This window comes from Amphibalanus amphitrite, unplaced genomic scaffold (assembly GCF_019059575.1).
Source record: "Amphibalanus amphitrite isolate SeventyFive unplaced genomic scaffold, NRLGWU_Aamphi_draft 000192F_arrow, whole genome shotgun sequence".
Lineage (NCBI taxonomy): Eukaryota > Metazoa > Arthropoda > Thecostraca > Balanomorpha > Balanidae > Amphibalanus > Amphibalanus amphitrite.
This window is the reverse complement of record NW_024881687.1, coordinates 629,644-639,413: the sequence shown is the minus strand read 5'-3', so window position 1 is coordinate 639,413 and position 9,770 is coordinate 629,644. Positions and strand designations below refer to the sequence as shown.

The 9,770-nt window shown below is 45.4% G+C and overlaps 1 protein-coding gene across 3 annotated transcripts; it reads right to left on the bottom strand.

Annotated features, from left to right (window-relative positions):
• Nucleotides 1-292: 292 nt before the first annotated feature.
• LOC122384513 (glucose-fructose oxidoreductase domain-containing protein 2-like) lies at nucleotides 293-7,949 on the bottom strand. Of its 3 annotated transcripts, none has more exons than XM_043372038.1 (4): nucleotides 7,504-7,949; nucleotides 4,303-4,451; nucleotides 2,879-3,804; nucleotides 293-405 (listed from the first exon to the last, which is right to left on the bottom strand). In XM_043372038.1, the coding sequence occupies exons 2-4, from the start codon at nucleotides 4,430-4,432 to the stop codon at nucleotides 382-384; spliced, it is 1,080 nt and encodes a 359-aa protein (XP_043227973.1). In that variant the 5' UTR covers nucleotides 4,433-4,451; nucleotides 7,504-7,949; the 3' UTR covers nucleotides 293-381. The 3 variants fall into 3 exon arrangements, with proteins under 3 accessions (XP_043227973.1, XP_043227974.1, XP_043227972.1); XM_043372039.1 differs by lacking the exon at nucleotides 7,504-7,949 and adding an exon at nucleotides 7,476-7,488; XM_043372037.1 differs by lacking the exon at nucleotides 7,504-7,949 and adding an exon at nucleotides 7,196-7,389.
• Between the last annotated feature and the right edge of the window lie 1,821 nt (nucleotides 7,950-9,770).

Sequence of the window (9,770 nt, the reverse complement as noted above, 5' to 3'; positions counted from 1 at the left end):
TGATTCGAACTCTGTACGCAATCCTAACATCACAGGACTCGGACAGTGCCACTTCCGTGTCGCCTGCTTAGCCATCATCGCTCGGCAGTTGTTCATAGACGTGCTAACATGATGCTTGAATTAGTTAGAGTATTCACGTTTAGCACATTGCAGACAATCTCTACCTACAGTCTACAGGCACATTGATCCAGATGTATAACAGACACCCAGGCCATAGCTAACACCGGACAACCAGCTCACTCATCTGAAGTGAAGAGGAATATGAATTCAGAGGGTGCGTAAAAACAAAAACGGCAGTTGACAAGTGTTTATTGATACGTTCACAATGTTACATCACAGTAAAGAGCACAGCTGACACCGAGAGCACGATAGACCTTCGACCTACCAGATTTGAGAGAGTGTAACCTGCAAAGAGAGGAGCACAGTGAAAGCGTAGCGAATGTGAACTTCCTCGCCATCGCGCTACAGCAAGGTGTGTTGATAAACCATCATAAACATAACAATGTCAAAATACAATAAATTAAACGGTTAGCACAGATCGTACATAAGTCTGCACAAACGGGAATGGTGTCAGCTTAAAGCATCCAGGTAGCGTCTCTTCGTCAGCTTTGAGCCATGACTGTGATCCATAAAAATACGGTGCGCACAAAATACTGTTAGTATGCAGCTCCCACTGCCGCCCGTGTGAAATTTTTAGTAAGTACCCCAAGTCACAACTGACCTATAATTGATTAGGAAATAGGTAAGTAGGTACCTATCGTAAATCAAGATAACTTATGGTTCAGACTTCAATGTCAACTAAATGTCAAATAATTTTCGTCAGTCTGGCACTTATCAATTTTCGACTTGACGACAACTGCCGTGGGCGGGCCTCGCATAGACTTCCTAAAAAATAACGTGAACAATAAGTACATACAGGGTGCAACATTTAGGTGCTAACTATAAAGCATTCGCTTCAGTGATATTTTGTTGATATGCGCCATTATTACATCTACCTATTCTCAATGTAAACATCAGCCACTTGGGGCATAAATAATCACCAGAGATTTCGCCCAGCGTATTCTGATAGTCTGGCATGAAAATAACTCAGATCTGGCAAGTAAACAATGGAGTAACACCACAGCTAAACAATCGAGGCCGATCTTAGCCGCATATGAAATCTCAGCTGGATAATCATTTTGGGATGCCAAGAAATCAATACAGATATAATTTGAAACTTCATATAACGTGACGTAACATATTATGCCATAAACGATATAAACAACTTACGAGAGAGATATTCGGCATAACATCCAAAAACCTGGCCCACATGAAAAGCAAGAAACTACGATCAACTAGCTTATGATTAACTAACAGCAAACATCGCTGTTTTGGCGCTCTTGCGTTTTGGTCATCTTTTTCGCACAACCACAAGGACGGATAAACGGACATGTCTCCGACAAGAATCTAATCAAACTAACGCAAATCAGGAACTAATGAATCATCTATGCGAATCTAACATAGGTGATCTACGACTAGAAGCTATCGCATAATTCTATAGGCAAGATGCAACGGAGCTGTGAGACCGAATTCAAACCTGCACCGACTACCGAGAGACTAATGCCTAATCATGAACCAAGTTTCCTTCTACGAAGTGAACACAATGAACCTGTGAAGTCACCAAACAAGCTAATAACTAACTGAGCTGTGAAACCATTGTAACAATCAACTATCTACTCAAGGTGGTCAGTTTGGGATAAGACGATGGAGTTGGGTCCAAACTTTCATGTACAAGCCCAAATTCCTAATCCAGGTTGTACGCATCTGCTGTCACAGCTTGTAAAATGTACGTGGATAATAAATTGGCACCGTACGAAAATGGTCCACACAACTGATAACACATCCAAGGAGGTAACTACATGGACAATTGGACAGCATGTGGTCATATGTATCGAAAATATGATACACCTAATAACACAACATCGAAGCTAAACGCAACCTGACAGTAACATCTTACTGCAATAAAAATGAATATAGGTTTCAAAAACAAACAATAATGCATAGTGAGCGAACGCAAACCAATATGAGGTGAGCTCTTAGCAGCTATACTAAGCGTGAGCTAAAGCAATAAACGCAAGCATGAACAAAAATAAAGCACTATACCATTGGCTAGCGAGACATATAGCATTGGCGACTCGAAATAAACCGCTCGGTAACCGTAACAAAATCATTCGAACATTAGTCGGGGGTGAGATTAAATAAAGGCACTGCCTCACTCCCGTAACCAATATACCAGACTGACTGCTTAACTGTTCCAACCGGGTCAGGTCAATTATGGTTCGGGTGTAACGGATACGGCAAACATTGCGAGGATTGACCCCCGATGAATACCGGGCCAAGGACAGTGCCTTGAGTGGTGGAAGTACGTACAAAGGACGTCAGGAATGGGTTTGGCATACTGCTAACCGCCACGTGGGCCACATATTACCAATCATCAAATCAGGCCAATGGGCACCGGGGTAGGACAGACATGTGGATTGATATCAATACCAATATCGATATCTGGGAACTACAGGTTAGCAGCTGTGGTCATCAGACTATGCTGGGTCAACCGATCACGTGATAATTTGGCAGTTACATCTGGATACCTAAGCCTGATGTAAGGTGATGATGGCCCAGACAACATGGTTAGTCAGACTAACATTCAAGCTGGCAGATACCGACAGCTGAGGGCAGACATCAGGTGGGGACGTTTGCTGAGGCCGCCGGTAGGGGGCTACCACCGGTGGACAGGGGTCGGGTGCGGGCCCAGGTCCGTCCGCCACCGCCCCGCCCGCTAGCCCTGCTTCAGCGCCATACCCAGATAGTTAACCTCGAGCGGCTGGTCCCGAATATTCACCTGCGTCCAGGCCTGGGTGGCAGAGGAGGCTCGGACCGCCTCCATCACCGCCGTCACGTACTGTCCGTCCTGGAACGAGGCGGCCTCGGCCAGCGGCTCGCCAGCCGAGAACGAGCCGGCCACTGCCGTCAGCAGTCGGAGGAGTCCGGCGGCGTGCAGTGCCGGCTGCGGTCCGGCGGCAGGCAGCGGCGGCGCCGCGCCCTCCTCGGCCGCCGCCCGGTGCAGCGTCTCGTGCTGGCCGGCGCGGAACCCGGCCAGGTCGGCGCCGCGCAGCGTCAGGTGTCCCCAGTCGCCGCAGACAGTCACCTCCTGCTGCAGCCCCGACAGGTGCGCGTTCAGCGACACCGTCACCAGCGCGCCGCCGTCCATCTCCATCTGGAACGAGCTGAAGTCGTCGCTGGCCACGTGTCGTATACCGGCGATCAGTCGCGTCTGCCGCGTGTACGTGCGCAGCGTGCCGTGCACGCGGCGCGCCCGCTGTCCGATCACGTGGCTGACCAGGTCGATGACGTGGCTGCCGATCAGAGAGAGCAGTCCGCCGCCCATGGCCGGCTCACAGAGCCAGCTGTAGCCGGAGCCGTCCAGCAGACTGCCGCAGGTCACCCGCGCCTCCACCAGCCGCACGTCGCCAACATACCCGTCCCGCACCGCCTGCCGCATCAGCTTGACGGCCGGCAGGTAGCGGAGTCCGTAGCCGACGACAGAGAGCAGGGACGGGTAGTACTGGGCGGCCAGTACCATCTTCAGCAGCTCAGACTGACACAGGCCGGCCGGTCGGTCGCACACCACGTGCTTGCCGATGCCCATGGCTTTCACGGCGATTTGAGATTGAAGACTAGGAGGTGCAAGAACCAGTACGAGGTCGACGTCTCGCCGTAGTAGGACGTCATCTACTCGGGCAGTGTGGTAGTCGATCTTGAGCGCGGCTGGCGGCGGAGAGAGGGGAGAGAGGGAGCACAGAGGAGAGAGAGAGAGAGAGAGAGAGAGAGAGAGAGAGAGAGAGAGAGAGAGAGAGAGAGAGAGAGAGAGAGAGAGAGAGAGAGAGAGAGAGAGAGAGAGAGAGAGAGAGAGAGAGAGAGAGAGAGAAGCGGGAGGAGAGAGGAGGAGAACCGGTTAGACGGGTGATGAAGTGCATGACAAGGAAAACCGACCTTACATACGGCGGTAAATTGCTGAAATATTTTTACACACGACACGGTACACAATTTCCTCATGCATAAGAGCAGGGCAATTAAAAACAATGCAAATCGGTACGCCTGTAAAAGTAATCAGAACCCAATGATATAAGCACATGATTATATATTACATAAAAGGGTATTTTTAAATAAGTAATAAATTATCATAAAACTAATCCTAAAAGGAATTGTAAGGAAACTTGAAGCATGAACCAGGGACGTTGCAGCAAATGAAAAGAGCAATCATACCTGCTGTCTTGGCAGCATCGTCGAGTGTTTGGCCCCACAGAGCTACGACGTGGAACCCTAGTGAGCGGAGGTGGGGCACCACCGCTTCCAGCAGCTTCCCCGTGCCAAACACACCCACTCCGGGCAGCATGATGGGCTTATTTCATACTCTGAAACACAGTGGCGCAGATAATTATCAATGACTCAGCCTATTCTAATGTAGGCAGACGAGTATTTTAGTGAGTTGGAAATTGGAACAGGCACTAGATACCCGCAAGACATTAGACAGACAAAGCTTGAGTCAGCCGGTCAGCCCACATATTTAGAATTAACCCTCGCCCGTATAAGGGGGGGGGGGGTCGAACGAACCCCCTTCGGTTTTTCGCGAATGACTCGCGTAAAAAGCGACCGATCGCGACGAAACTTTTAGTACCCTCGAGTTTATACATTTTACATCTACCCTGAAAATTTCATGACTCTAACCACAGCGACCTTCGACCTGTGACCTATTTCTCGAGGCCATGTTTGGCCGGAATCGCGATTCGGCGCATGTCGGCTCGCATTATAGCCGCACGTTTGCAGTCTTTTCATAGTTTCAAGCGTTAAAACATGTTATCTGATGCTAGTCCCATGCATTACGGTGGGTGTCAGTCAGGGTCACCGGTCACGTAAGGGTCAGGTCATTGACATTTGATGACCTCGCTTCACTTTTTCGAGTTTTATATGTTTTTTTTTTGGCTAGTTTTTGGCGCTGAATTCGAATTTAGCAACCATTTGAACATTGACGAAGTAGTTTTGGTGCCTTCTTAATATGTTATGAAGCTGTCCGAGGCGGCTGACACATGCTACGAATACCTACCCGGCAGGACCCCTACTGGTTGACCTGAGTCCTGACCTGACCCAACCTGGCCTAAATGCATGAAAGCATCATCTGTGATCAAAACTAACATGATATTCATGATAAATAATCCTCAGAAAAACCTTGTAGCAACCAAACTTTGCGACGTTCTAACAGGTCCCGATTTTCCCGACTTTTGGGTCATTGACCTGACCTGGAAGGTCACCCAATGACCTAGGACCTTAAAACTGGTTATCATCGGCTTCGTCTCGTCACAGGCAGCACACTCGTTTTTTTTCCGCGAAGCTCTAGCTCAATCAGGGGCCAAACGGCAAGGGGGGTCCAACCAAGGTCCAACAGACCTCCCCCTTATACGTTCGCGGCTGGTAAAACACCGACACGGGCGAGGGTTAAAATGCTCTGAGGGTAAATACAGAAGAGTAAGAAGCATACCTGGAGGCCCTTGAAGTAAATAGATAGAAGGTCAACTTCCCACAATATTTATTACGGATATACCAATATAGACCCCAGATTCCAGAATGTCAAGATCACCCATATCCAACTGTTCAGTAAAACACCAAGGGAATGAAAAAATACAGAAGCTGTTGTTGTCCACCAGGACAGCTTAGTTTTCAACACTGCATGGGGATATTTTTAATTGAAATGTGGCTGAAAAGTGAGAAGTAGCACTGGTCCCTTGCCCTACCATTACTCTGACCTTTGCAGGTAAGAGCAGAATGCAACAAGCAATATTCAATAATATCAGCAACAACTAAACAGTCCTGCTTTATTTGATTCACTTTAATCAAGTGTATTGTTCAATGCTGCTGTCATTTGGATTTTCCGGCTAGTTCACTGCTTGCTATTTTCTTTTTTGTACTCAATTGTGAGGATGCTCAAGAAGCAAATGAATTATCCTCCTCCAAGGCACTACTAACTATTGTCTGTCAAAACTAGAATGTTGCACAAGGCTGCAACAACTACATGCAAGTGCTTGCACCAACAACATTGCATGATTAACATAAACAGTCTACATCAAGGTCTCCTAGAGCTTCATAAGACTATTTGTGATTTGTACATCTCTTTCCTTCATGGCCTTTTTCTGTCTAGTGGATAAACTGATGTTGCCTTCTTTTGTTAAAATGTTGGTAGGATTGATGGGAGACCCAGACCTCTTAGACATGACCTCAGCAGGCTAGCAAAATCATTTTTGCTAAGGCTCAGTTAAGGGTAGGAAAGTTGAGCACATGCTTGATTAGTGTTCATCATTACAGTTGTTAGCCTGTTCAGAGTTAGATCATTGTTGAAACCACACAAATTGGTCCATACGGTAACTAATGCCATTCTCTGGAATGTAACAGTGCCAAATTGTCACTGGACTGTTACAGCATTGATCCAGCCCAGGCCGCATGACTGTCATTCATTGTTTGGCTCAATCACAACAGTTAAGGAGAACTTGAACCTTGACTTGAGGCAAGGAAGATGAAGCAAGTGCTTGTAAGTTGTGCGATGTCAATTAAGGGAAGTTTCCTGAGTGCACTTCAGTATCTTAACTCTTTAGTGTTCAATATTGGGTCATCAACAAGTGGAATACCCGGCTGCCTTCATTTGTTGCTGACCTCAGGCACAGCCGCCCTTGTACCTCCATCATCCATGTCAGACTAGTACTCTGAACACCTGGTAAATAAAAAATTAATCAGAAATTAATCAGGTACACTATCCAGATAAAATGGTATAAGTAAGCCTGGTGTCCCAGGAAAAAGCCAGATACCGCTGCAGGTTGTAGGTTTGAAGGTTTGTAGGGTAGGTTGTAACTTGTAGGTTTGTAGGTTTGTAGGTTATAGGTTTGTAGGTTGTAGGTAAGGTTAGGTCAGGTCAGGTTAAGTTTGTTTTGGTCTATACTGATATATCTCCATCGTCCCAATCTGGCATCTTCCTGGGACGCCAGGCTTACTAATACCGAGAAAACCACTTCTTTGGGTCTTGTCTTGGGAGTCAAAGTTTGTGTAGCCCTGCAAAATTTCCAGGTCAAAGCAAGGTCAAAAGGGTTTTCTGAAATTTCACCCACACACTTACACATCCTATGAAGAATAAATAAGAAAAATAATGACATTGCCAATGCATCATATGTTCTTGATGCTGTACTTAAAAAACTATGGGTCGAAACTATGCGATAAATTAAAGTATATTTTTAGGCAAATTTTAGGTCACATCACCAAAATGAAAAGACAAATAACACAAAACGCCTCAACCTAGAGCCTGCGAAGGCTGCGAAGGATGCCCAAGGACGGAAATGGAAAAGCATGTCGTTTCGCATGTTGAACAATACAAAACAATTATAACAATAAGTTTAAACGATTCAATATTTGTTTTGCAATTCTTACCTTTAATATTTTTAAGCTAGGAGGCCTAAGAAATTTCAAATTTCCCTATTTTCTCGAACCCAACCCATTCTTTGATTTCACGCGTCGCATTCGTCGTCGTTGCTTGTTGACAACGGTTCTTTGTATTTGCTACCAAATTAAAGGAAATTCGATCAAGCTATATTTTCTTTTTTATGATTTCTTGCTTTCACAAATAAAAAATCAAATCTGCTCTTTATAAGAAAGCAATGACTTTTTTGAAAAACATTGATAAATGATAACGAATAGTCGAATCTGCTTAAATATGTTCAAAGTTATCTTTTAAGCTTCTTTTTCGTACACTTGCCAAAAAACTTTTTCTCATTTTCACATTTGGACACATTTAGGGTTGCATAAACCAACGCACCGAAGCCATAAGCGACGCAAGGAAATCTCAGCAGAAAACGGCGAAGCAAGGCGAGGCGCACGGGGCGCGTGGGGCTGGCAAGGCCCTATATACCAGGTAGGGTCGTCCGGCGATTCTACCTTTTCGTGACGTCAGCTCGTGACGTCATTTGGAGTCAAGTCTCGAAGCCCCGTTCAATCCCCATGTAAATGAGCGATTTTCGAAGCACTGTAGAATGAAGTCTGCACAAGATATATCAAACCTAAGTATCTTATCTGAAAGAGCAGACAATTTTCTGCAAGTTATCTATTACGTGTTTTTCGCTAAATCTTTTGCTTTTTTCACAAAAGCGTAAAATGTCCCCCCATGTCTCCGCAGCCTCACTGCCGCCGGCCGCCGCGCGGTCGCGGTAGTGTAGTGGTTAGCGTGCCCGCGCAGTATTCCAAAGGTCCCGAGCTCGAATCTATGCGGTGCGGAACTTTAGTTGCAATTCCAAGCTGAATATACGCACATCCATAATAAATAATTATTCGTATAGCTAAACTGTCACCAAGCTATCCATATAAATTGACTTTACCCAAAATATCGGCAAGATTCTATTCAGGCCCATGTCACTCCACTTTTGATGACATCATATGGGGGCCTCAGGACAATAATGGCGCGGCGCGCCACAATCGCTTCAAAGCTACTTGCCAACAGTTGCCATTTTTGAAAATATTATTTTGAAATAAAGTTCCAAGTAATAAAAACATTGTAATAAAGTTGTTGAATAAATCGATACCATATCTAAAAACTTACTGAAAAATGATTTATTCATAGTAAAAATATAAGCTCGATGCGTTTTTACGTTGCTTTCCTTCAACTGCAGAGGGTTTTTAAATCGTCTATATCTTCAAAACCGGCCATTTCTTAGCATATTGCTGCTTTTTTTTATCGCTAGAAAATTAGTTGGACTTTCCAATGACATCAATGGTTGAGCGATATGTGTAGAGTGTCACCAACAATCTTCAAATGAAGTTAGTCATTTTTACGTTGTAAAGGAATGGAGTACCCCTATCGAGCATCAGGGGTGACGTCACTCAGGATCTGTCTCTGATTGGTCGGCGGGAGAGTGACTGTACCTTCTATAGATGGCCTTGATTCTATTAAAATATAAATTCAAATATGGCGGCTTGGACTGCCGCGTGCGTTAGGCTCCGCCCATAGCTCCGCCCACATGCATGACGTCATTCGTGTTAGTGGACACACGCGGAGATAGGGGACGACAAGGCCCTAAATACAAGGTTGCACGGACTTATTTCTACTAAACCTACCAGAATATAGTTTCACGGTTGATTATTTAAATAATTATTCAATCAAAATTTCTTTATTATTATCTCGTAATCATTTATAAGCAATTTTATAAATCAACTTTCAATTTGCTTGCCTTTTACTAGCAAAATAACTTTTCTAGTATTGGGTCAACATAGTGGTGTAGCAGTAGGAACCACATCTGGCAAAACCCCAATGCCTACATACAGCAGAAAAGCAGCCACCAGGTGTCGCCACAGTCGCCACTTGGTCGCCACACAGATGTCGCGCGCGTCGCCAATCGCCACACTACCGATTTCCATAAGGACGCATATGTACGGATATGTATAGGAAAGTCGCCCTTAAGGATTACGCTTACATCCTTTGCTTATGAGGTCGGTGGTTGGAAATTGGGAGGGGCTCAGCTATTTTCGACCACGGATATGCCTTTATCACATGATGAGGAACATGCTGATAAGCGTTTTATGCGTCATAACAGCACAAAAGTATTTTTAATCATTTTTCAAAAATAGCCGTTCTACCGTATCTTTCAGTGCAAGGTGCCGTCGGTCATCCCCGACGTGACGTCACGCAGGGAATTTGCCAGATTTTC